The 27683-nt window shown below is 42.6% G+C and overlaps 2 protein-coding genes and 3 non-coding genes across 6 annotated transcripts; 4 read left to right on the top strand and 1 right to left on the bottom strand.

The window, feature by feature from the left end:
• Positions 1–313: 313 nt before the first annotated feature.
• Positions 314–26631, top strand: NME5 (NME/NM23 family member 5). 2 transcript variants are annotated; one of them, XM_033181106.1, is made up of 6 exons: positions 314–368; positions 874–1047; positions 9897–10102; positions 10782–10882; positions 23264–23382; positions 26423–26631. In XM_033181106.1, the coding sequence occupies exons 2-6, from the start codon at positions 919–921 to the stop codon at positions 26504–26506; spliced, it is 639 nt and encodes a 212-aa protein (XP_033036997.1). In that variant the 5' UTR covers positions 314–368; positions 874–918; the 3' UTR covers positions 26507–26631. The 2 variants fall into 2 exon arrangements, with proteins under 2 accessions (XP_033036997.1, XP_033036998.1); XM_033181107.1 differs by having other exon boundaries at positions 322–368; positions 946–1047.
• LOC117066155 lies at positions 16592–16695 on the top strand. The gene has a single exon (XR_004430156.1). It is a non-coding gene; the product is annotated as a U6 spliceosomal RNA (small nuclear RNA).
• On the top strand, positions 20318–21308 carry LOC117065813 (40S ribosomal protein SA-like). Its single transcript, XM_033181105.1, has one exon. The coding sequence runs from the start codon at positions 20345–20347 to the stop codon at positions 21230–21232; it is 888 nt and encodes a 295-aa protein (XP_033036996.1). The 5' UTR covers positions 20318–20344; the 3' UTR covers positions 21233–21308.
• Positions 25194–25301, bottom strand: LOC117066182. Its single transcript, XR_004430178.1, has one exon. It is a non-coding gene; the product is annotated as a U6 spliceosomal RNA (small nuclear RNA).
• An 870-nt stretch (positions 26632–27501) lies between the features above and the next one.
• Positions 27502–27604, top strand: LOC117066292. The gene has a single exon (XR_004430268.1). It is a non-coding gene; the product is annotated as a small nucleolar RNA U13 (small nucleolar RNA).
• Positions 27605–27683: the final 79 nt, after the last annotated feature.

The raw sequence follows: 27683 nt of genomic DNA on the forward strand, positions 1-27683 counted from the left end.
TAGATAAGCTGGGCATAGAGGGGACAGCATCATCCAGCTAAATGAAGGTATCTGACATGGGTCTTCTTACATATACCACCTGGAAAGGAATGGGGGGGTTCTTATCATTTATAGAGTAGGGATAATTGCAGCATCCTTCAAACGGGCAGAAGGATGAAATAAGTTATGAGTAAAATGTCAGAAAACATCTAGTGCTCTAAGATTCACAAGGAGAATAAAAATGGCTAGTTCCCTTTGGTTAAAACGAACTGGCCCAGAGGCTGCAAGGCTCCTTGCTGGGATTGGCCCTCTGCAGCCACCGTCCTCACGCTGGGGCCTCAGGTCTCCTAGCAACAAGATGTAGCACACGAGGACGGACGGCCGCTGAGGTGAGTACTTAAGAGTCAAATTCAGAATTTGCAGGTGCAATCCGGAAAGTCCCCGCAGACCCAGAAGCCCTGCTTTCCAATTAGGCCTGACCCTATGCACAGAGAGGTCCTTGCGGGACAGGGTCGCTTCACAGAGGCAGCCGACTGAGGCTGCTCACGCACCGCTGTAGTGGTGTGTGGTTGCCCACCAGCCACCGCCCCCTCGAGCCCCCACCACCCGCCCCACTGCCCTCTGCTGCCTGAGGCTGTCGCTGGTTCCAGACCTTCAGTCGCCCCTTGGCCTCTGGTCATGTGAGCCCGTAGTCCTTTACGCCTCGGTGACAGCGTGTACGAAAAGCCGAGGCTCGATTTGGACATAGTAGGAATCCTATTATTGAGACCCTGTATATAGAAAAACATAGCAGTTTCTACCTTTATCAGCTAATAAAATCAAGTACCTACTATGGCTATTCTTAATCATAATTACATTGAATTTGCGACGGGGGGGAAATGCATGTCATTGCAGTTGATACTGTTAAGAAACTCGCAGTTTGTGCCCTGAAAAGCCATAATGGAGATATCAATGCCTCCACCTCAGATATATGTAGAAAAAACTCTGGCCATTATCAAACCAGATATTGTTGACAAAGAGGAGGAGATACAAGATATTATTCTCAGATCCGGATTCACCATTGTTCAGGTAACTTCTGGGTATGATTCATGCTTTTTTCCTCTCTGCCCTTAAAAAAAATGCTTATGTAAATGTGCCTCCGCATTTAAACCCTTAGTGTTCAGCATTAAATTTAAGTTTATTCTTCTAAGTATAAAAGTTATATGTGATAGTTTTTAAAAGGATATAAAATGAGAAATAAAATGGACTTTTCCTTCACCTGTCCTCTCCCACCCCAAGTCCCAGGCTCCAGAGAGAGGCAACCACTTAACACTTTCTGTTTTTCCAGGAGTTTTCTATGCATTTATAAACATTTTCCCCCCGTAAAACAGAGCAGTCCCTTTCCCTTGACCCCCTTTACAGAGTCCCTCAGATAGGATTCCAGATCAGTACATCTGAATTGATCTCACTCTTCCGAATTTCTGTGTAATATTTCCCTGTGTATTAGAACTACAATTTATTTACTTGATCCTTTATTGATGGAATTTTAGGTTATTGGTATTTTTTTCAGTTACTGCAAACATTTAATGTTTTCAGCCTTACATTTGTTCTGCAATTAGTAAACACTGTCATTCTAGGGGTTTGAAAGTGAATATAATAGCATTGTTAAGGATAATCAAATAGAATTGAATATTTTAATCTTCCTCTTTTATAGTTTTTTTTTTTTTTTTTTTTTTTTTTTTTTTGAGACAGAGTCTCCCTCTGTAGCCCAGGCTGGAGTGCAGTGGTGTGATCTCAGCTCACTGCAACCTCTGCCTCCTGGGTCCCGGTTCAAGCAATTCTCCTGCCTCAGCCTCCTGAGTAGCAGGGATTACAGGCATGCGCCACCATGCCCAGCTAATTTTTGTATTTTTAGTAGAGACAGGGTGGTCTTGAACTCCTGACCTCGTGATCCACCCGCCTCAGCCTCCCAAAGTGCTGGGATTACAGGTGTGAACCACTACACCTGGCCTCTTTTATAGTATTCTTATTTGAATTTCCAATTTTTGATTTTCTCACGTTTATACAGTGTCATATTGCTTATTCAGTCAGTATTTTTAAAAATAAAGAGAAAATGGCCAGGTACGGTGGCTTACGCCTGTAATCCCAGCACTTTGGGAGGCTGGGGTGGGTGAATCATAAGGTCAGGAGTTTGAGACCAGCCTGGCCAATATGGTGAAACCCCCTCTCTATGAAAAATACAAAAATTAGCTGGGCATGGTGGCGCACACCTGTAGTCCCAGCTACTTGGGAAGCTGAGGCAGGAGAATCGCTTGAACTTGGGAGGTGGAGGTTGCAGTGAGCCGAGATTATGCCATCGCACACCAGCTTGGGCAATAGAGGAAGATTGTCTCAAATAATAATAATAATAATAATTAATAAAATAAAGAGAAAATATCAATCTTCAGAAAAGGCGTGGAATTTCAGTTGCGCTTCGAAGGACAAGTGGAGTCCCAGGGTAGGGATGGTACAAGAAAGTGTTAGGAAATATTTAATATAATTAAAGACTCAGGTAAATAACTTTTTAGTAAACGTTAGGAAAACTGGTAGCCACTGAAAAAGTTGGATCAAGTATAATATACCAGGATATACTCCAAATGAACCTGAGATCTAAATATTTAAACAATTAAACCATGTAAGTTCAAGAAGAAAAGATAATGGATTTGTTTTGTTGTAGGAGTAGGACAGCCTTTTTTTATTATGACTTAAGGTCTAGGAGCCATGGAAGAAAAGGTTGATAAGATCATATAAACAAGGCCAGGCACTGTGGCTCATGCCTGTAATCCCAGCACTTTGGAAGGCCAAGGCTAGTGGAACACCTGAGGTCGCGAGTTCCAGACCAGCCTGACCAACATGGAGAAGCCCTGTCTCTACTAAAAAATACAAAATTAACCAGGCATGGTGGCGCATGCCTGTAATCCCAGCTACTCAGGAGGCTGAGGCAGGAGAATCGCTTGAACCTGGGAGGTGGAGGTTGTGGTGTGCCTGGATTACGCCATTGCACTCCAGCCTGGGCAACAAGAGCGAAACTCTGTCCCAAAAATAAAAAATAAAAAAATTTTTAGGCCGGGCGCAGTGGCTCAAGCCTGTAATCCCAGCACTTTGGGAGGCCGAGACGGGCGGATCACGAGGTCAGGAGATCCAGACCATCCTGGCTAACAGGGTGAAACCCCATCTCTACTAAAAAATACAAAAAACTAGCCAGGCGAGGTGGCGGGCACCTGTAGTCCCAGCTACTCGGGAGGCTGAGGCAGGAGAATGGCGTGAACCCGGGAGGCGGAGCTTGCAGTGAGCTGAGATCCGGCCACTGCACTCCAGCCCCGGCGACAGAGTGAGACTCCGTCTCAAAAAAAAAAAAAAAACCCACTAAACTGAGATTCCGTTTGGCAAAAATATAAAAGTAAATGGCACAATCCCTATCAAAGGGAATCTGGCAGTTATCTACCAATACAACAGATGGACTTACCATTTAATCCAGCAGTTCTGCTCTTGGAAATCTGTCCTACAGAATTCCTTGTGCTCTTACTACCTGTCATGCGCAGAGCCCTGTTTAGTCCTGTCAGTAAGTGCCTGTATTAATATGAAGTGATATATATGCAGGTTATTTTTTGCAGCATTGTTTACTTATCAACAAAAGATTGAAAATAACCCAGGTTGGGAGATTGGGAGACAGGACTAAATAAACTCTGGAGAACCCACCAAATTGCATAATGTGCAAATAATTCTAAATAGAAGAATGAGGAACCCGTCTGTACTGTTATGGAAGAAAGCAAAGTGTGTAGCAAAAAAAGCAAAATAGCGAAAAAAGCAAAATCATGTGTACCAACCTTTTGTGATAGAGACGAAGTAATATATTCATGTTTGCCAATATTTGAAAAATGAAATTCTGGCGGAATAAAACAAACATTTGAAAAGGGTTACCTATTGAGGGCAAGGAAGAACTGGGTAGATTAGCACATGGATAGGAATACGATTTTTCAGTACATACCTTTTTGTATTGCTTTGAATTTTTGAATCCTGTAATTATATTATCCATTAACTTTAGAAAAAACAAATGAAGTATACGGATAAAGGTGTCCCATTTAAGTTTTTTAAAAGGCCATATTTTGGCCGGGTGTGGTGGCTCATGCCTGTAATCCCAGCACTTTGGGAAGCCAAGGCGGGTGGATCACCTGAGGTCAGGAGTTCGAGACCAGCCTGACCAACACGGTGAAACACCATCTCTACTAAAAATACAAAAACTACCTGGGCGTGGTGGCACGTGCCTGTAATCTCAGCTACTGGGGAGGCTAGGACAGGAGAATCGCTTCAACCCGGGAGGCAGAGGTTGCAGTGAGTCAAGATCATGCCCCTGCACTCCAGCCTGGGCGACAGAGTGAGACTCCATCTCAAAAAAGGAAAAGAAAAAGAAAAAAAAGTCCATATTTTAAAAAATATTTAGTGACAAACTTAATAATTAAGTGGCTAGTGTTAATTATAAATTAAAAATTAGCCAGCCATGGTGGCTCAGGCCTGTAATCCCAGCACTTTGGGAGGATGAGGCGGGTGGATCACTGAGGTCAGAAGTTCAAGACCAACCTGGCCAACGTGGTGAAACCTTATCTCTACTAAAAATACAAAATTAGGGCTGGGCACAGTGGCTCATGCCTGCAATCCCAGCAATTTGGGAGGCCGAGGTGGGTGGATCACCTGAGGTCAGGAGTACGAGACCAGCCTGGCCAACATGGTGAAGCCCCATTTCTATTAAAAACACAAAAATTAGCTGGGCGTGGTGGTGGGAGCCTGTAATCCCAGCTACTCGGGAGGCTGAGGCAGGAGAATCGCTTGAATCTGGGAGGTGGAGGTTGCAGTGAGCCAAGATTTTGCCACTGCACTCCAGCCTGGGCAACAGAGCAAGACTCCATCTCAAAAAACAAACAAATAAAAAGTAGCTGGGTGTGGTGGCGCATGCCTGTAATCCCAGCTACTCAGGAGGCAAGGCTGGAGAATCACTTGAACCCGGGTGGTGGAGGTTGCAGTGAACTGAGAGTGCCTGGGCAATGTACTGAGACCAGAAAAAAACAAACAAACAAAATTTAATGTAAATATATATGACACTTTCCCTGGTTAACTTTCAGAGCAAAGGCAGCCATGGTATATCCTTCATTTTTTGCTTTTATTGTGGTAAAATATACATAACATAAAATTTACCATTTTAACTGTTTTTTTTTTTTTTTTTTTTTGAGACGGAGTCTTGCTCTGCCACCCAGGCTGGAGTGCAGTGGCCGGATCTCAGCTCACTGCAAGCTCCGCCTCCCGGGTTTACGCCATTCTCCTGCCTCAGCCTCCCGAGTAGCTGGGACTACAGGCGCCCGCCTCGTCGCCCGGCTAGTTTTTGGTATTTTTTTTTAAGTAGAGACAGGGTTTCACCGTATTAGCCAGGATGGTCTCGATCTCCTGACCTCGTGATCCGCCCGTCTCGGCCTCCCAAAGTGCTGGGATTACAGGCTTGAGCCACCGCGCCCGGCCCATTTTAACTGTTTTTAAGTGTACATTTCAGTTGCATTAAGTATATTCACATTGTTGTACAACCATTACTACTGTCCATCTCTAGAACCTTTTCATCTTAAACTGAAACACTCTACCTAATGCTAACTCGTTGCTTCCCTCTTCCCCATCCCCAATAACCACTATTCTACTTGCTGTCTGTAGGAATTTGACTATTCAAGCTATCTCATTTAAATTAAATTATGCAAGTTTTGTCCTTTGCGCTGTATGCTTTTAAAATAGGCTTGAGAGTCCATTGAACTTGAGGCTTTCCTGTCCCACCTAAGGGAAAAGCTGAAAAATGATATATCGTTTCAATAGATGGCAGTGTTGCCTTTGTTACAAACTAAGAGTTCTGTTCTGATAGTACTTGATATACTGCTCTTTGTGAAAATATTCAACCTAATTTCAGACGAGATTGGGCATGTTCAGGGTGGTATGGCTGTAGACTATTCAATATAATTTCAAAGAATTTCACCTGATCCAATTTTAAAGCAACCAATGGAATAATAGTTAAAGATGAACCCTTAATTTTTAAAATTGTGCTACATTGGCTGGCATACCTACAGAAGGTAGGTTTCCCTGCTTTTTAAGGGGCAAATGGCAGATAAGGGCTTACATTTCAACAGACGAGATTTTATTTTTAAACTCAGCAAGAAAAAAACCAAAAAACACTAACATGCATAATCATAAATGTCTTAATTTTAGATAATAGAATTGAGGATTACGCTAAAGCAGGTGCTCTTATAATTTCTCACATCTTTTATTTATTCACTATGTGAATTTGAATTTGAGAACAAATGTCAGCACCTTTTTCATAGTAACTGGCCCTTCACTGGTGAGAATGTTACACTCGTCCAGCAGGTCCTATTAATAACAGAGCTGCGCCACCTAGGTAAGTGTCTTACCAAACTTCTTGCTCTGGGCAGTTTGGTCCCTTGCTACAAACCAAGCAATTTTACCAAGTTTCTGAAGCCTGCGGAAACGCGGAGTTTTGGAAAGGGCTTTCTGAGGTGGGTCACTTGGTGAAATTCACACTTACTCTCAGGAAAATCTAAGACATTTTAGAAAGACAGATTTCTGCCCTAATCATGGAGATTCTTAGCCTTCACTTAGTAACATACCTCCATGTCTCATCATCCTTACTCCAGGCAGAGGTTCTTTGATTTCTACTTTGAATCCCTCTGTTGTATTTTGAGCATTTTCCCTCCTGACCCACCTTTAGTGGAATTGAAAAAACAGCAGTAATACATTTTTTTTTTTCTTTTGAGACCGAGTCTCACTGTATTGCCCAGGCTGGAGTGCAATGGCATGATTTCAGTTCACTGCAACCTCTGCCTCCTGGGTTCAAGCAATTCTCGTGCCTCAGCCTCCCGATTAGCTGAGACTACAGGTGTGCACCACCAATTTTTGTATTTTTTGTAGAGATGGGGTTTCGCCATGTTGCCCTGACTGGTGTTGAACTCCTGGGCTCAAGCAATCTGCCTGCCTTGGTCTCCCAGATTGCTGGGATTAGAGGCATGAGCCACTGAGCCTGGCTGGCAGTAATAAATAATTTTTTAAAAACCTTCAAGGCTGGGCGCAGTGGCTCATGCCTTGAAAAAAAAAAGGCACTCAAAATAGCTGCTTCTAGAGAAAGCATGATACTTTCAAATTAGACTCAGCAACTATGACTTTTTTAAAACTCGATTAATTTTTTTTTTTTTTTTTTTTTTGAGGCGGAGTCTCGCTCTGTCGCCCGGACTGGAGTGCAGTGGCCGGATCTCAGCTCACTGCAAGCTCCGCCTCCCGGGTTTACGCCATTCTCCTGCCTCAGCCTCCCGAGTAGCTGGGACTACAGGCGCCCGCCACCTCGCCCGGCTAGTTTTTGTATTTTTAGTAGAGACGGGGTTTCACCGTGTTAGCCAGGATGGTCTCGATCTCCTGACCTCGTGATCCGCCCGACTTGGCCTCCCAAAGTGCTGGGATTACAGGCTTGAGCCACCGCGCCCGGCCTCGATTAATTTTTATAGTCTCATTTGTGAAGGAAATAACATCTATTTGTCCAGAATGTTTCATAGTCTTTCAGATTGAGATACATACTAGCAACTAATTTTTTTTTTTTTTTTTTTTTTAGACAGAGTCTCATTCTGTTACTCAGGCTGGCATGCAATGGCGCTATCTCGATCTTGGCTCACCACAACTTCTGCCTCCTGGGTTCAAGCAATTCTCATGCTTCAGCCTTCTGAGTAGCTGGGATTATAGACATGCACCACCATGCCTGGCTAATTTTTGTTTTTGTTTTTGTTTTTGTTTTTTTGACGGAGTTTCACTCTTGTTGCCCAGGCTGGAGTGAGGTGGCATGATCTCGGCTCACTGCAACCTCCGCCTCTCGGGTTCGAGTGATTCTCCTGCCTCAGCCTCCCGAGCAGCTGGGATTACAGGTGCCCGCCACCACGCCTGGTTAATTTTTTGTATTTTTTTTTTTTTTAAGTAGACACGGGGTTTCATCATGTTGGCCAGGCTGGTCTTGAACTCCCGACCTCAGGTGATCCACCTGCCTCTGCCTCCCAAAGTGCTGGGATTACAGGCGTGAGCCACTGCGCCTGGCCTAATTTTTGTACTTTTAGTAAAGACAGGTTTTCACCATGTTGGCTAGGCTGGTCTCAAACTTCTGACCTCAGGTGATCCACTTGTCTCGTCTTTCTCAAAGTGCTGGGATTACAGGAATGAGCCACCACACCGGCCTGATTTTTCTTTTTTCTTTTTTTTAGGCGGAGTCTCGCTATGTCACCCAGGCTGGAGTAGAGAGGGGCAATCTTGGCTCACTGCAACCTCTACCTCCCGGGTTCAAGCTGTTGGCCTGCCTCAGCCTCCCGAGTAGCTAGGACTACAGGCATGTACCACCATGCCCGGCTGGTTTTTTTTTTTTTTTTTTTTTGAGCCAGACTTTCGCTCTTGTTGCCCAAGCTGGAGTGCAATGGCGTGATCTCGGCTCACTACAACCTCTGCCTCCCAGGTTCAAGCAGTTCTCCTGCCTCAGCCTCCCGAGTAGCTGGGATTACAGGCGCGTGCCACCACACCTGGCTTATTTTTTGTATTTTCAGTAGAGACGGCATTTCACCATGTTGGCCAAACTAGTCTCCAACTCCTCACCTCAGGTGATCCACCCACCTCGGCTTCCCAAAGTGCTGGGATTATAGGCGTGAGCTACTGCGCCCGGCCTAATTTTTGTATTTTTATTAGAGATGGGGTTTCACTATGTTGGTCAGACTGTTCTCGAACTCCTGACCTCAAGTTATCTGCCTGTCTTGGCCTCCCAGAGTGTTGGGATTACAAGCCTGAGCCACCTCACCTGGCCTAATTTTTCTTCATGTTACAGTGAATCAAGATATTTATGACAGAACCAGAATAAAGAACACACATGTTCAAATGAAAAACTTTTTTACTGCATCATTATACTACATGTTACTTTTTTTGTTAGTTTATTTGATACAGGGTCTGCTTTATCACCCAGGCTGGAGTGCAATTGTGTTATCATGGCTCACTACCTTTCGTGTAGTGGGGATTACAGGCACACACCACCATACCCGACAAATTTTAAAATTTTTTGTAGAAACAATGTCTCCCTGTGTTGCTTAGGCTGCTCTCTAACTCCTGGCTGGGCTGAAGCCATCCTTCCGCCTTGGCCTCCCAAAATGCTGGGATTACAGGCATGAGTCACTATGCCTAGCTGTTATTTCTAAGTACCATAATGAGATCAGCTCCCAAAATAGTAACACAAATAGAGAAACATGAATTTGAAATATTTTTAAGTCCAGTTTTATTAATTGAAGTGTTATTTACTCTAAGAAGGAGATGTGATAAATTTGTTACTAACAAACCATATGCTGAAGGAGGCTGCCTAACCGGAATAATTTTTCTTTGTCGCCCGGACTGGAGTGCAGTGGTGCAGTCTCAGATCACTGCAACCTCCACCTCACGGGTTCAGGCAATTCTGCATCAGCTTTCTGAGTAGCTAGGACTACAGGCACATGTCACCACGCCCGGCCAATTTTTTGAATTTTAGTAGATATGTGATTTCACCGTGTTGCCCAGGCTGGTCTCGAACTCCTGAGCTCAGACAATCCACTGGCCTCGGCCTCCCAAAGTGCTAGGACTACAGGCATGAGCCTCTGCACCTGGCCATAATTTTTCTTAAGTAGGCTAAGTAATTCCTCTTACTATCTTATTTACAACATACATTTAATTATATCCTTTTCTTTCTTCATAATACAAAGATAAACCTCTAAGTTATAATCAGATTGGTACTAGTTTCAAGTTAGTAATGATTTTAATGAGCTATCATTGAACTGTCATTTTAAATGCTTTTGTTGACTTTGTGTCTTTTATAGAGAAGAAAACTACACCTCAGCCCTGAGCAATGTAGTAACTTTTATGTGGAACAGTATGGAAAAATGTTTTTCCCCAATTTAACAGCTTACATGAGTTCTGGACCACTTGTCGCCATGATATTAGCTAGACATAAAGCCATCTCTTATTGGTTAGAACTTTTGGGACCAAATAATAGCTTAGTAGCGAAGGAGACACATCCAGACAGGTAATTTTCAGGGTTGGGGGGATGGCAGGGAATGGAATCCATCTGTGAAAATGAAAAAAAAAAAAATCTAATTTCATTGTAATGGGAATTTTTGTTTTATTATTTGGAAGTTTTCCAAAATCAGCTTTTTTGGGGGGAGGGGCGGGGCTTGGGGGTCCATTTTGCATTTTAAAGTGTTAAATGCCTATCTTAATACTGCATGCCAGAAAAAGCATCAGAGAATGTCTGATTTATAGTTGATTACCCTTATTCTCTCAACCTTTAAACTGCCACTGAAGTAGGATTTTTAGATGGAAAAATTGGGATGGTATGTTAAAATAATAATGGTAATACAGGAACAGAAATTCAAATTTTCGGCATTATTGCTAATGTATGGAAACAAGAAGATATTGAGTTATTGCACTTTTGAATGTGCATTGCTTTTTTACTTCTTACAAAACACCACGTTTTTATCCAGAGAACTCCTGTTTTCCCAGTGTATTCCTCCTGCAGACGTGAATATATTTGATCCTTATCTAGATAGATAAGCTTAAATTTAAGCTTAAATTTGACATAAATTATGAAGCTTTCATATGTAAGAAGTGGCAATGCTTTTATAAAATTCTTAAGTGGAATGCATGCATATAAAGTAAGGAATAGATGTCAGATTGGATGAACATCATCTCTAACTTGTTTTTAGTCTAAGGGCAATTTATGGCACAGATGACCTAAGGAATGCACTTCATGGGAGTAATGACTTTGCTGCTGCGGAAAGAGAAATACGTTTTATGTTTCCTGAAGGTGAGTTACAGATGACTAACTTGTCAACTGCATCTCCTTTTTGTTTGCTTTTTCTTTTATTTTGCGGATATAGCTGGAAAGGAAGATAAAATAATTTTTTTCCAGTATATTTTGTTAGGTTTTCAAGTTGTAGTTACTTAAAAACTTGAAGCCACAAATGGAAAATTTGACATTTCCCTAACAACTAAATTGTGCCCTCTAGCGAGTCTTTTGAGAAGTGTTTAATTTTTATTTATTTATCTATTTTTAACATTAAAAAAATTTAAGACAGTGTCTCACTGTCACCCAGGCTGAAGTGCAGTGGCACAGTCTTGGCTCACTGCAGCCTCAAACTCCAGGGCTCCGATGATCCTCCCACTGTAGTCTCCCAGGTAGCTGAGACGATAGGTGTATGCCACCATGCCCAACTAATTTTCTTTTATCTTTTGGAGAGATGGGGTCTCACCATGTTGCCCAGGACACTCTCAAATGCCTGTACTCAAGTAATCTGCCTGCCTTGGCCTCTCAAAGTGCTGGGATTGCAGGTGTAAGCCACCATACCCAGCTTAATTTTTTTTTCTTTCTTTTATCTTGCATTAAACATATTCTTCTGTGTTACAGTTCTTTCTAGTTATCCTGAAAGGTTCAGTAGAGTTTGTGACACATGAGAAAAATAATCTCTCTTGGAAACTACATTTGATTTACCGTCTTCTCTAACAATTTACTGTTTGCTTAACAAAGTCTCATGCAATTGAGAAATTAATAATTAGTCCCTTTTTTTGTTTCCTTACTGTTAGAGAAGTTGTAAGCCTTTGAGAAGTGGACATACGAGGAAGAACACTGAGGTTTTTGGTTTGTTTTTAATATTTTTAGAGCAGAAATAAAATTTGGTGATATTTGTTATAAGGAAAAAATGCAAAGCATTGAGCAAAATTTTGAATTTTTTTTAGTATGTTATTTTTCCTGTTATGACTTATTTTTCCCTAAGTCATTTAGATCTGTTCCTCAGTATTTTCCACTGGAGATTAATTCAAATAAAACTGAAAACTGTCTTGGAGATTTAAAAGTTCTTGATTTTTTTGGGGGGGGAGATTTCACATTTTTTGAATAACTGATGTGATACAACAGTATCACTGTTGTTTGAATTTCTAAATTCAAAATAAATATATTTCACATTTTGAGTACTTGATCTGTTACTTTTTAGTGCCAACAGGCTTGGTAAAGGCCTGATGCTGACCTGACAATGGGCTGACAACTTTCCTCCACTGGCCTTTCAGTCATCCTCCCAGGGGAAGACCTGTTTCCCTCCTTTCTGTACAGTCTGAAAAGTCCCTGATTCTTAAACAAGCAAACAAAAACTACTTTTAAAATTATATATTTTTTCTCAAAGCAGTCCTCCTGCCTCAGCCTCCCAAAACACTGGGATTACAGGAGTGAGTTACCGTGCCCAGTGAGAGGTCTTTTTAATGTGGTAGCACTTTATATTAGTCTTAAAAGTGAATTAGACTTTTGCTTGTTAGCTTTTGTTATTTATTTATCTATTTGAGATGGAGTCTCACTCTGTCACCCAGGCTGGAGTGCAGTAGCATGGTCACAACTCACAGCAGCCTCAACCTCCTGGGCTCAAGTATCCTCCCACTTCAGCCTTCGAGTAGCTGGAACCACAGGTGCATATCACCAGCCCCAGCTAAGTTTTGTATTTTCTGTAGACACGAAATCTCACTATGTTGCCCAGGCTGGTCTTGAACTCCTGGGCTCAAGCAATACTGCTGCCTCTACCTCCCAAAATGTTGGGATTATAGGCATGAGCCATCACGCCTGACTTCTCTCTAGCTTTTAAATAAAACAGGATAAAAATTCATTTTATGTTAAATAGAAGGTATATTTGGAAGCTCTTCTTACTCATAGGATTATATTCCTAAACTGTAATTTTCTTTCTTTTCCCTTTTTTTTTTTTTTGGAGATAGAATCTCACTCTGTTGCCCAGGCCAGAGTGCAGTGGCACAATCACAGCTCACTGCAGCCTTGGCCTCGCAGACTCAAGTAATCTTCCCATCTCAGCCTTTGGAGTAGCTGGAACCACAGGCATGCACCACCACACCTGGCTGGTTTTTCAAGTTTTTTGTAGAAACAGAGTTTTGCCATGTTGCCCAGGCCAGTCTTGAACTGTTAGGCTCAAGCGATACTCCCGCCTGCCTTCCAAACTGTTGGGATTACAGGCATGAGCCACTGTGCCCAGCCAACTGTTATTTTCAGTTGCCTTTGATTTTACTCATTAAATGAATCCTCTAGGCATGAGTTTAGAGATCTAGTTAGACATTTGAGAAGCAGCAAGTTGTAGGATAAATATAAAATCATTAATTACTTAGCACATTGCAGATCTTTTGCTGTGAAGTTCTTTGGAGCAAGTACTGAGAGTTTGTGGTATGAGCGTCCTCTTACTTAGCAGTCGATCAAAAACTATGTGCAAAACTTTATATGACGATTCACTCAAGCAAGTTATCAAGATATTCAAAGACATGTTCTTAACCCTTGAAAAATGTAATGCTGGCTGGACGCGGTGGCTCACACCTATAATCACAGCATTTTGGGAGGCTAAGGCAGATGGATCACTTGAAGTTAGGGGTTCGAGACCAGCCTGGCCAGTGTGGTAAAACCTTGTCTATACTAAAAATACAAAATTAGCCAGGCATAGTGGTGCATGCTTGTAATCCCAGCTACTCAGAAGGTTGAGGCAGGAGAATTGCTTGAACCTGGGAGGCAGAGGCTACAGTGAGCCGAGAATAGTGGTGCATGCTTGTAATCCCAGCTACTCAGAAGGTTGAGGCAGGAGAATTGCTTGAACCTGGGAGGCAGAGGCTACAGTGAGCCGAGATTGCACCACTGTACTCCAGCCTAGGTGACAGAATGAGACTGTCTCAAAAGAAAAGAAAAGAGCCGGGCGCGGTGGCTCAAGCCTGTAATCCCAGCACTTTGGGAGGCCGAGACGGGCGGATCACAAGGTCAGGAGATCGAGACCATCCTGGCTAATACGGTGAAACCCTGTCTCTACTTAAAAATACAAAAAACTAGCCGGGCGACGAGGCGGGCGCCTGTAGTCCCAGCTACTCGGGAGGCTGAGGCAGGAGAATGGCGTAAACCCGGGAGGCGGAGCTTGCAGTGAGCTGAGATCCGGCCACTGCACTCCAGCCTGGGTGGCAGAGCAAGACTCCGTCTCAAAAAAAAAAAAAAAAAAAAAAAAAAAAAAAAAAAAGAAAAGAAAAGAAAAAAGTAATGCTCTCTTCTTTCCCTTTTTTCTGAGGGTGGTCACAGGGTCTCTCCATGTCACTCCAGATGGAGTGCAATGGTGCGATCATAGCTCACTACAACCTTAAACCTCCTGAGTAGCTGGGAATACAGGTGTGTACCACCACGCTCAGCTAATTTTTTAATGTTTTTGTAGAGATGGGGGTCTCACTACATTACCCAGGCTGGTCTCCTTTCCCTTTTAATAGAAATGGCTAATTCAGAGTTTTGCTATATTCCATTTCTTCAACACATTTATTAAGTTGCCTACTATTTGCCATAAATGCAAAGATGAGTAAGAAGATATCCCCGCTATCAAAATGATTATATTTGAAAATAAATATACAGGCTGGGTGTGGTGGCTCACACCTGTGATTCCAACACTTCGTGAGGCTGAGGTGGGAGAATCTCTTGAGTTCAGGAGTTGGAGACCAGCCTGGGCAACATAGCAAGATCTCATCTCGACAAAAAATAAAAAATTAGCTGGGCATGGTGGCCCATGTCTATAGTCCCAGCTACTCCGGAGGCTGAGGTGGGAGGATCACTGGAGCCTAGGAAGTTAAGGCTGTGTGAGCTGTGATGGCACCAGAGTGCTCCAGCCTGGACAACAGAGTGCGACCCTGTCTCAAACAAACAAACAAATAAATAAAACAAGGATAACAGAAAACTTAAAAAACTTAAAGTTCATCCATGTAAGAAACATGAAAACACTGTTTTTATTCTCTCATTAATTTATTTAGCCCTAGCCTGGCACGGTGGCTCACGCTTGTAATCCCAACATTTTGGGAGGCAGAGGCAGGAGGATTGCTTGAGCCCAGAAGTTTGAGAGCAGCCTGGGCAATATGGCAAGACCCTGTCTCTACCAAAAATATGAAAAATTAGCTGGGGGTGGTGGTGCACACCTGTGGCCCCAGCTACTTGGGAGGCTGAGGCGGTTGAGGCCGCAGTGAGCTGCATTTCCGCTGCTGTACTTCAGCCTGGGTGACAGAGTAAGATCCTCTCAATAAATAAATAAATGAATAATTCACTAATGAAATTAAGAAAACAATTCCAGGGAAGAAAATATTTGCAAACCATATATCTGATAAGGGGTTAATGTCTAAAATATATAAGGAACTCTTACAAATCAATATCCAAAAAACCCCTAAATAACCCATTTAAAAAATGGGCAAAGGACTTGAATAGACATTTTTCTAAAGAAGACATACAAATAACCAACAAGTTTATGAAAAGGTGCTCAAGGCCGTGTGTGGTGGCTCACGTCTGAAATCCCAGCACTTTGGGAGGCTGAGGCTGGCAGATCACCTGAGGTCAGGAGTTCAAGACCAGCCTGCTCAACAAAGTGAAACCCCATCTCTACTAAAAAAAAATACAAAAAATTAGCTGGGCGTGGTGGCACGTGCCTATAATCTCAGCTACTTGGGAGGCTGAGGCAGGAGAACTGCCTGAACCCAGGAGGTGGAGATTGCAGTGAGCCAAGATCGCACCATTGCATCGCAGCCTGGGCAACAACAAGAATGAGACTCCATCTCAAAAAAAAAAAAAAAAAAAAGAGGCGCTCAAAATCACTAATCCTCAGGGAAATACAGATCAAAACCACGGTGAGATATCACCTCACACGTTAGGATGGCTGTTATCAAAAGAAAGAAAAGGTAAATATTGGCAAGCATATAGAGAAATTGGAACGCTTGTACACATTTGGTGGGGATTTAAAATGGTGCCACCACTGTGGAAGACAGTATGGAAGTTCCTGAAGAAACTAAAGCTGTTACATGATCTGACAATCTCACTGCTGGATCTATATATCTGAAAGAATTGAATCAGGATCTTGAAGAGATACCTGCACCAGTGAACCACAATAATGTTCATTGCTGCATTATTCACAATAACCAAGATATGGAATCAACCTAAGTGTTCATCAGTGAGTTAATGGATAAAGAAAATGTGGTATATATATACGATGTAATACTATTCAGCCTTAAAAAGAAATAGATTCTGTCATTTTTGACAACATGGATGAACTTGGAGGACATTATATTCAGTGAAATAAGTCAGGCACAGAGAGACAAATACCACATGATCTCACTTATATGTGGAATCTAAAAAAAAGTTGAACTCGGAGAGTAGAATGGTGGCCACTAGGAGCTTGCAAGAGAGAGTAGGGGATGGAAATGTTGATCAAAGGATACTTATTGCTACGATAGTAGGAATAAGTTCAAGAGATCTAGTATAACAACATGGTGACTATAGTCAATAATATATTGTGTTGTTGAAAATTGCTAAAAAAGTAGATTTTAAGTGTTCTCACCACAAAAAAAGATAAGTATTTGAGGTAATACATATGTTAATTAGCTTGATTTAGTCTTTCCATAGTGTTTACATCTTTCAAAACAACATATACACAATAAATATATACAATATTTTTTATCTATTAAAAAATTTGTTGTGCTCACTTCAGCACATACAGTAAAACTGGAACGATACAGAGAAGATTAGCATGGCCCCTGTGCAAGGATGACATGCTTTTAAAATAAAAAAAAATGTTAAGTACACTTATAAGTTAAAAAAATTTGGGGGGCCAGGGGCAGTGGCTCACATCTGTAATCCCAGCATTTTGGGAGCCTGACATGGGCAGATCACTTGAGGTCAGGAGTTCGAGACCAGACTAGCCAACATAGTGAAACCCCATCTCTACTAAAAATAAAAAAAATTAGCCTGGTGTAGTGGCATGCACCTGTAATCCCAGCTACTCGGGAGGCTGAGGCAGGAGAATTGCTTGAACCCGGGAGGCAGAGGTTGCAGTGAACTGAGATCACACCACTGCACTCCAGCCTGGGCAACAGAGCAAGACCATGTCTCAAAAAAAAAAATATATTAAAAAGATTTTTGTTTAATGATTAGTACCTGATGAATTAGCATAATGAACTTTATATAATATATGAATAAAACATTTGCCCATGTTGAGAAAAAAATTGTATGCATTAATTGTGTGCAATTTTGTGTACATCAATAATACTTCAATAAAGCTGTAAAAAAGGGAAAATTCCATTCACAATGGCTTTAAAAATAATATAATATTTAGGCATAATTTTTTTTTTTTTTTTTTTTTTAAGAGACAAGAGTTTCTCTCTTGTCACCCAGGCTGGAGTGCAGTGGCCCAATCTCGGTTCACTGCAGCCTCTGCCTCCTGGGTTCAAGCGATTCTCCTGCTTCAGCCTCCTGAGTAGCTGGGATTATGGGCGCCCACCACCACGCCTGGCTAATTTTTTGTATTTTTAGTAGAGACAGGGTTTCGCCACGTTGGGTGGGCTGGTCTCAAACTCCTGACCTCAGGTGATCCACCTGCCTTGGCCTCCCAAAGTGCTGGGATTTCAGGTGTGAGACACCGTGTCCAGCCACATTTAGGCATAAATTTAACGAAAGTGCAATTCTTTTTTTTTTTTTTTTTTGAGACGGAGTCTCGCTCTGCCGCCCAGGCTGGAGTACAGTGGCCGGATCTCAGCTCACTGCAAGCTCCGCCTCCCGGCTTTACGCCATTCTCCTGCCTCAGCCTCCTGAGTAGCTGGGACTACAGGCGCCTGCCACCTCGCCCGGCTAGTTTTTTGTATTTTTTAGTAGAGACGGGGTTTCACCGTATTAGCCAGGATGGTCTCGATCTCCTGACCTCGTGATCCGCCCGTCTCGGCCTCCCAAAATGCTGGGATAACAAGCTTGAGCCACCGCGCCCGGCCAGAAAGTGCAATTCTTGTACACTGAAAACAAAAAGCATTGCTGAGAGAAATTTTAAAATATCTAAATAAATAGATATTCCATATTCATGGATTGGAAGACTCAGTATTGTTAAGATGGCAATTCTTTCTAAATCAATGAACAGTTTTGGGTTGGATGCAGTGGCTATACCTGTAATCTCAACACTTTGGGAGGCTGAGACAGGAGGATTGCTTGAGTCTAGGAGTAGGAGACCAGCCTGGGCAATGAAGTGAGACCACGTCTCTACAAGAAAAAAAAATTAAAGAAAATTTTAATGTAATCCTCATCAAAGTCCATGCATACTTTTATGTAGAAATTGACAAGCTGAGTTTAAAATTTAATAAAATTGCAAAGAACTCAATTTTGGAAAAGAAGAACAAAGTTAGAAGACTTCCACTATCTGATTTTGAAACTTACTGCAAAGCCACAATTATAAGGCAGTGTGGCAGTGACATAAAGATACATGTATAGATTATTGGAACAGAATTGAGAATCTAGAAATAAACTTTTACACTTATGGTCAATTCACTTTCAACAAAGGTGCCTAGACAATTCCATGAGAAAAGGATGGTCTTGCCAATACAGTCCCCAACTTACCATGGTTCAAGTTACAGCTTTTTGACTTTACTATGGTGCTTTCAGCTGTGTACATTAATGGTGAATATCCATACAACCATTCTATTTTTGTTTTGTTTTGTTTTGTTTTGTTTTTTGAGACAGGGTCTCTCTCTGTCACCCAGGCTGAAGTGCAGTGGTGCCCACTGCAGCCTGAACTTGTGGGCTCAAGCATTCTCCCACTTCAGCCTCCTGAGTAGCTGAGACTATAGGCATACACCACTGTGCCTGGCTACTTTTTGAATTTTTTTGTTGTAGAAAGGAGGTCTCGCCATATTGCCCAGGCTGGTTTTGAACTCCTGGCCTCAAGAGATCCTCCCCCCAAAAAGATATATATATATATTTGTATATATCTATATATATATATATCTGAAAAACACTGAATATAAATAAAAATATATATGTATTTTAATTTACACATGCACCTGTAAATCCAGCTATTCAGGAGGCTGAGGTGGAAGGATTGCTTAAGATATATATATCTTTTTTTTTTTTTAAGAGACAGAGTCTTGCTTTGTTGCCCAGGTGGTCTCAAACTCATGGCTTCAGGTACTCCTCCTGCCTCAGCCTCCCAAGTAGCTATGACTACAGGTGTGAACCACTGTGCCCAGCTCATAATATATGTATATTATATAGAAAATGTTATTTATATAAAATTCACTTTGTGTTAGATGATTTTGTCCAACTGTAGGCTAATGTAAGTGTTCTGAGCACATTTAAGGTAGGCTATGCTATGCTATGATGTTCAATAGGCTAGGTACATTAAATATGTTTTTGACTTAATGATATTTTCAACTTATGATGGGTTTATTGGGATGTAACCCATGTAAGTTGAGGAAAATCTGTATATGGTGCTAGGACATAGGACAGCATGATAGTCACATAAAAACAAGAAGAACTTAGACCCTTGTTTCATAGCCTACACAAAAATTAACTCAAAATGGCTCACAGACTTCAATGTAAAAACATCTAAAAGAAAACCGGAGAAAATCTTTGTAACTGGAGTTGGACAAAGAGTTCTTAAAATGACATCAAAAGCAAGATCCGGCCGGGCGCGGTGGCTCAAGCCTGTAATCCCAGCACTTTGGGAGGCCGAGACGGGCGGATCACGAGGTCAGGAGATCGAGACCATCCTGGCTAATACGGTGAAACCCCGTCTCTACTAAAAAATACAAAAAACTAGCCGGGCGAGGTGGCAGGCGCCTGTAGTCCCAGCTACTCGGGAGGCTGAGGCAGGAGAATGGCGTAAACCCGGGGGGCCGAGCTTGCAGTGAGCTGAGATCCAGCCACTGTACTCCAGCCTGGGCGACAGAGCGAGACTCCATCTCAAAAAAAAAAAAAAAAAGCAAGATCCATAAAAGAAAATATTGATAAATTGGACTAAATCAAATTAAAAGCTTTTGTGCTTCAAAAGACATCATTAAGAATATGAGCTTTCCGCGCTACCTACAGAGGGGTCCATACGGTGTTGTTCTGGATTCCCATCGTAACTTTTTTTTTTTTTTTTTTTTTTTGAGACGGAGTTTCGCTCTGTCGCCCAGGCTGGAGTGCAGTGGCCGGATCTCGGCTCACTGCAAGCTCCGCCTCCCGGGTTCACGCCATTCTCTTGCCTCAGCCTCCCGAGTAGCTGGGACTACAGGCGCCCGCCACCACGCCCGGCTAGATTTTTTTTTTTTTATTTTTAGTAGAGACGGGGTTTCACCGTGTTAGCCAGGATGGTCTCGATCTCCTGACCTCGTGATCCGCCCGTCTTGGCCTCCCAAAGTGCTGGGATTACAGGCTTGAGCCACCGCGCCCGGCCTCCCATCGTAACTTAAAGGGAAGCTTTTCACAATGTCCGGAGCCCTTGATGTCCTGCAAATGAAGGAGGAGGATGTCCTTAAGTTCCTTGCAGCAGGAACCCACTTAGGTGGCACCAATCTTGACTTCCAGATGGAACAGTACATCTATAAAAGGAAAAGTGGTGGCATCTACATCATAAATCTGAAGAGGACCTGGGAGAAGCTTCTGCTGGTGGCCCGTACCATTGTTGCCATTGAAAACCCTGCTGATGTCAGTGTTATATCCTCCAGGAATACTGGCCAGAGGGCTGTGCTGAAGTTTGCTGCTGCCACTGGAGCCACTCCAATTGCTGGCCGCTTCACTCCTGGAACCTTCACTAACCAGATCCAGGCAGCCTTCCGGGAGCCACGGCTTCTTGTGGTTACTGACCCCAGGGCTGACCACCAGCCTCTTACGGAGGCATCTTATGTTAACCTACCTACCATTGCTCTGTGTAACACAGATTCTCCTCTGCGCTATGTGGACATTGCCATCCCATGCAACAACAGGGGAGCTCACTCAGTGGGTTTGATGTGGTGGATGCTGGCTTGGGAAGTTCTGCGCATGCGTGGCACCATTTCCCGTGAATACCTGTGGGAGGTCATGCCTGATCTCTCCTTCTACAGAGATCCTGAAGAGATTGAAAAAGAAGAGCAGGCTGCTGCTGAAAAGGCAGTGACCCAGGAGGAATTTCAGGGTGAATGGACTGCTCCAGCTCCTGAGTTCACTGCTACTCAGCCTGAGGTTGCAGACTGGTCTGAAGGTGTACAGGTGCCCTCTGTGCCTATTCAGCAGTTGCCTACTGAAGACTGGAGTGCTCAGCCTGCCACGGAAGACTGGTCTGCAGCTCCCACTGCTCAGGCCACTGAATGGGTAGGAGCAACCACTGAATGGTCTTAAGCTGTTCTTTCACGGGCTCTTAAGCAACATGGAAAAACAGTTGATGAAAATAAACATCAGTTTCTAAAAAAAAAAAAAAAAATATGAAAAGAGGCCAGGCACGATGGCTCATGCCTGTAATCCCAGCACTTTGGGAGGCCGAGGTGGGCGGATCACGAGGTCAGGAGATCGAGACCATCCTGGCTAGCACGGTGAAACCCCATCTTTACTAAAAATACAAAAAATTAGTCGGGCGTGGTGGCGGGCGCCTGTAATCCCAGCTGCTTGTGAGGCTGAGGCAGGGGAATGGCGTGAACCCGGGAGGCAGAGCTTGCAGTGAGCTGAGATCGCGCCACTGCACTACAGCCTGGTGACAGAGCAAGACTCTGTCACACACAAAAAAATAATTTGAAGAGCTAGGAGCAGTGGTTTGCACCTGTAAATCCAGCTATTCAGGAGGCTGAGGTGGAAGGATTGCTTGAGGCCAGGAGTTTGAGACCAGCCTGAGGGACATAGTGAGTGACACCCTGTCTCTAAAAACTTAAAGAAAAAAAAAGCTGGGTGTGGTGGCACATACTTGCAGGCCCAGCTACTTGGAAGGCTGAGGCCAGAGGATGCTTCAGCTCAGGAGTTCGAGGCTGCAGTGAGCTGTGCTCATACCACCACACACCAGACTGGGCAACAGAGCAAGACCCTGTGTCTAAAAAAAAAAAAAAAAGTTAAATTTTTAAAAATATGAAAAGATAGGTAGGCAAGAGACTGGGAAAAAATATTGGCAAATAATATACCACATAAAGGAATAAAGAACTTGTAACTAGAATATATAAAGAACTCTTATGTCTAAATAATAAGGGAAACATCCCAACTGAAAATTGAGGCTGGTTCTACTCAGGAGGCTGAGGCAGGAGAATCGCTTGAGCCCAGGAGATGGGGTTGCAATGAACTGAGATCATGCCACTGCACTCCAGCCTGGGTGACAAGAGTGAAACTGTCTCAAAGAAAAAAAGAAAAGAAACAGAAAACAGTCTGGTTGCAGTGGCTTATGCCTGTAATCTTAGCACTTTGGGAGGCTGAGACAGGCAGATCATTTGACGTCAGGAGTTCAAGACCAGCCTGGCCAACATTGTGAAACCCTGTCTCTACTAAAAATACAGAAATTAGGGCCTAGCACAGTGTCCCATGCCTGCAATCCTAGCACTTTGGGCGGCCGAGGTGGGTGGTTTACCTTAGGTCAGGAGTTCGAGACCAACCTGGCCAACATGGTGAAACCCTGTCTCTACTCAATGTACAAAAATTAGCCAGGCATAGTGGCACACGCCTGTAATCCCAGCTACTTAGAAGGCTGAGGCAGGAGAATCACTTGAACTCAGGAGGCGGAGGTTGCAGTGAGCTGAGATCATGCCACTGCTTTCCAGCCTGGACAACAGAGCGAGACTCTGTCTCAAAAAATTTAAAAATAAATAAATAAATAAAATAAAAATACAAAAGTTAGCAGGGTGTGGTGATGCGGACCTGTAGTCCCAGCTGCTGGGAAGGCTGAGGTGGGAGAATCGCTTGAACCCAGGAGGAGGTTGCAGTGATCTGAGATTGCATCACTGCACTCCAGCCTGGGCAACAGAGCGAGACTCCATCTCAAAAAATATGTATAAAAAAGAGAAACGTTCTTTAAAAAGAGCCTTTTTAGGCCGGGCGCGGGGGCTCAAGCCTGTAATCCCAGCACTTTGGGAGGCCAAGACGGGCGGATCACGAGGTCAGGAGATCGAGACCATCCTGGCTAACATGGTAAAACCCTGTCTCTACTAAAAAATACAAAAAACTAGCCAGGCGAGGTGGCGGGCGTCTGTAGTCCCAGCTACTCGGGAGGCTGAGGCAGGAGAATGGCATAAACCTGGGAGGCGGAGCTTGCAGTGAGCCAAGATAGCGCCACTGCACTCCAGCCTGGGCGACAGAGCGAGACTCTGTCTCAAAAAAAAAAAAAAAAGAGCCTTTTTAATGATTGTATAGTATTTAATCATTATGTTTGCTTCAATGAGAATACATTTGTATTTGCAGTGATCATTGAGCCCATTCCAATTGGACAAGCTGCTAAGGACTATTTAAATTTACATATAATGCCAACTTTGCTTGAAGGACTCACAGAGCTTTGTAAGCAAAAACCAGCAGATCCTTTGGTAAGAAATATTTTTATTCACACTTAAAAATATTGTCACCAGTCACGGTGGCTCACACCTGTAATCCCAGCACTTTGGGAGGCCAAGGTGGGCGGATCCCAAGGTCAGGAATTTGAGATCAGCCTGACCAACATGGTAAAACCCCGTCTCTACTAAAAGTACAAAAATTGGCCAGGCGTGGTGGTGCATACCTGTAATCCCAGCTACTCAGGAGACTGAGGCAGGAGAATCACTTGAACCCAGGAGGCAGAGGTTGCAGAGAGCCAAGATTGTGCCACTGCACTCCAGCCTGGGCGACAGAGCGAGACTCCATCCCCAAAAAAAAATTGTCTATAAATTGTCTATAGTTTTCATGTTTAAGACATTGTGTCCTTTGAAATACTGCAAATATTGAGAACCTTTTTAAAATAAACATTTCTAGAAGATATTTTATATACATTTTAGATATTATGTATAATTATTGATTACTTATTTTCTTGCTCTGTTTATTTATTATTATGATTATTATTTGAGACACAGTCTCACTCTGTCACCCAGGCTGGAATGCAGTGGCACGATCTGGGCTCACTGCAACCTCTGCCTCCCAGGTTCAAGCCATTCTCCTGCCTCAGCCTCCCGAGTAGCTTGGATTACAGGCATGTGCCACCACACCTGGCTAATTTTTGTATTTTTAGTAGAGACAGGGTTTCTCCACGTTGGCCAGGCTGGTCTCGAACTCCTGACCTCATGTGATCCGCCTGCCTTGGCCTCCCAAAGTGCTGGGATTACAGGTGTGAGCCACCATGCCTGGCCTGTCTTTCTTTTTCTTTGTAGCCATCCTGCTAGATAACACAAAGTGGTTTCTCACGGTGGTTTTGATCAGCATTTCCCTAATGACTAATGTTGAGCATCTTTTCATGAGCTTGTTGGCCATTTGTATACCTTCTTTGAAGAAATGTCTATTCAAATTAAAGTCCTTTGCCGGTTTTTAAACTGGGTTGTCTTTTTGTTGAGTTCAAGTTCTTTATATTTCTAGATATTAAACCCTTATTAGATATATGATTTGCAAATATTGTCTTCCATTTTGTAGGTTGTCTTTTCACTTTCTTGATAATGTCCTTTAATGTATAAACATTTTTCATTTGATGAAATCCAATTTATTTATTTTTTTCTTTTATTTCTTGTGCTTCTGGTGTCATGTCTAAGAATCCATTGTAAAATCCAAATCCAAGGTCATGAAAAATTTCCCCTATGTTTTATGTTTTCTTTTAAGACTTTTTTCTTTCCCTTTTTTTTTTTTTTTTTTTTCTTGAGACATTTGAGTCTTTGTTGCCCATGCTGGAGTCCAGTGGCACAATCTTGGCTCACTTCAACCTCTGCCTCCTGGGTTCAAGTGATTCTTGTGCACCAGCCTCCCAAGTAGCTGGGACCACAGGAGCACACTACCACATCCAGCTAATTTTTAACATTTTTTGTAGAGATGGCGTCTCCCTATGTTGCCCAGGCTGGTCTTAAACTCCGGGTCTCAAGTGATCTTCCTACCTTGGCCTCCAAAAGTGTTGAGATTACAGGTGTGAGTCACTGCACCTGGTCTCTTTTAAGATGTTTATTGTTTTAGCTCTTATATTTAGGTCATTGGTCCATTGTGAGTTCATTTTTGTATATGGTGTGGTATAGGGGTCCAACTTTATCCATTTGCATGTGGAAATCCAATTGTCCTAGTACCATCTGTTGAAGAGACTGTTCTTTCTCCATGAATGGACTTGGTACCATTGTCAAAAATTTGTTGACCATAGATGCCTGGGTTTATTCCTGGATTCTCATTCTTTTTTAAAAATATGAAATGCTTCATAAATTGTGCATCATCCTTGCACAGGGGCCATGCTAATAACCTCTCTGTATCATACCAGTTTTGGTATATGTGCTGCCAAAGAGAGCACTGGACTCTTAGGTCTATTCTATTGGTCTACATGTCTGGCATAAGGATGTCATTACCACACTGTGCTGACTACTGTAGCTTTGTAGAAGGTTTTGAAATTGAGAGTACAAGTCAGTCCTCCAACTTTGTTCTTTTTCATGATTGTTTTGGCTCCTCAGAACCCCTTGCAATTTCATATGAATTTGAGGATTGGCTTTCCATTTCTGCAAAAAAAGCTTGTTGGACATTTGGCAAGAGCTGCATTGGATCTGTAGATTGCTTTGTATAGTATTGACATCTTGACAATATCAAGTCTTCCTATCCATGAAAAATAATGTCTTCTCATTTATTTAGGTATTCTTCAATTTCTTTCAGCAATGTTTTACAATTCTTAATGTATAAGCCTTTCACTTCTTGGGTTAAATTTATCCCTTGGCATTTTATTTGTCTATTGTATGCTACAATAGCTATATGCTATTGTAAATGAAAATGATCGGTGGCTCAAGCCTGTAATCCCAGCACTTTGGGAGGCCGAGACGGGCGGATCACAAGGTCAGGAGATCGAGACCATCCTGGCGAACACAGTGAAACCTCGTCTCTACTAAAAATACAAAAAACTAGCTGGGCGAGGTGGCGGGCACCTGTAGTCCCAGCTACTCGGGAGGCTGAGGCAGGAGAATGGCGTGAACCCAGGAGGCGGAGCTTGCAGTGAGCTGAGATCCGGCCACTGCACTCCAGCCTGGGCGACAGAGCAAGACTCTGCCTCAAAAAAAAGAAAATGATTAAAAAAATTTTTTTGGACTGTCATTGCTGATGTATAGAAATACAATTGATTTTTGTGTATTGATCTTATAACCTACATCTTTGCTGAATTTATTAGCTCTAGTGGCTTCCTTGTAAATTCCTTAGGATTTTCCACATATAGGTTTATGCCATCTGTGAATAGAGATAGTTTTACTTCTTTCTTTCCAGTTTGGATCTATTCTTGACAATCTTGCATAATGTAAATCCAAATGTTTCCATTTTTAATGGTCATTTTCTTAAAGTGATTTTGAAAACTGTTTAAGTTTCCAGTTGATATAGTATATATTGAAAGGAAATATGTAACTGTTTCTTAACTTAAGTTTTTTTTCCCCCCCATAGATTTGGCTAGCTGATTGGCTGCTGAAAAATAATCCTAACAAACCCAAACTTTGTCACCATCCAATTGTAGAAGAACCTTATTAAAAAAATCCTCGAAAGAACAAATCATGAACTATCTTACTGTAAAAGGCTGTATTTCTATTGTTTGAAAAAATTATTTCTAGGATTTAAGTAACTACAAGTAAAATAAATTTATTTCTTAAAAATAAGTGTTAAAGGAATAACTATTCTATGAAGCAGATAACATTAAGGTAAAATATAGGCTTAGAGTATGATTTTTTTTTTTTTTTTTTTTTTTTTGAGACAGAGTCTCGCTCTGTCGCCCAGGCTGGAGTGCAGTGACTGGATCTCGGCTCACTGCAAGCTCCGCCTCCCAGGTTCACGCCATTCTCCTGCCTCAGCCTCTCGAGTAGCTGGGACTACAGGCGCCCGCCACCTCGCCCGGCTAGTTTTTTGTATTTTTTTAGTAGAGACGGGGTTTCACCGTGTTAGCCAGGATGGTCTCGATCTCCTGACCTCGTGATCCGCCCGTCTCGGCCTCCCAAAGTGCTGGGATTACAGGCTTGAGTCACCGCGCCCGGCCTAAAGTATGATTTTTAATAGTGATGTGGGGCCGGGTGTGGTGGTTCACACCTGTAATCCCAGCACTTTGGAAGGCCGAGGTGGGTGGATCATGAGGTCAGGTGATCGAGACCATGGTGAAACCCCGTCTCTACTAAAACTACAAAAAATTAGCTGGGCGCAGTGGCAGGTGCCTGTAGTCCCAGCTACTCAGGAGGCTGAGGCAGGAGAATGGCGTGAACCTGGGAGGCGGAGCTTGCAGTGAGCTGAGATCGTGCCACTGCACTCCAGCCTGGGTGACAGAGCAAGACTCCATCTCAAACCAAAACAAAACAAAACAAAAAACAATGATGTAACACTAGGTAATGGAAAACTGATGTAAGATGTTGCTAGATGTTTTTCTTAAGTTTGAGAAGTAAGACATAAAGTTTAGTTATACATTTTCCCAAGCACATATCCTATATCTAGATACATAATTAATGCACAGTTGAGACAGTCTAGTTTAAAAGGCATAGTAGGTGCTTTTGTAGGCCATAAGGATGATAATTTGGTTTCATGCTTATGTGTGAGATATGCTTGCCTCAAACCTTGTTACAGCATCATCACATTACCTGTTTGATGTAAAAAGTAAAAAATAGAAAGGTGTAAATATATAAATAATTTTTTGGTACAATGAAAATGGCCAGAACCAGGGGATGAT

This window comes from Trachypithecus francoisi, unplaced genomic scaffold (assembly GCF_009764315.1).
Source record: "Trachypithecus francoisi isolate TF-2019V2 unplaced genomic scaffold, Tfra_2.0 Lachesis_group2, whole genome shotgun sequence".
NCBI lineage: Eukaryota > Metazoa > Chordata > Mammalia > Primates > Cercopithecidae > Trachypithecus > Trachypithecus francoisi.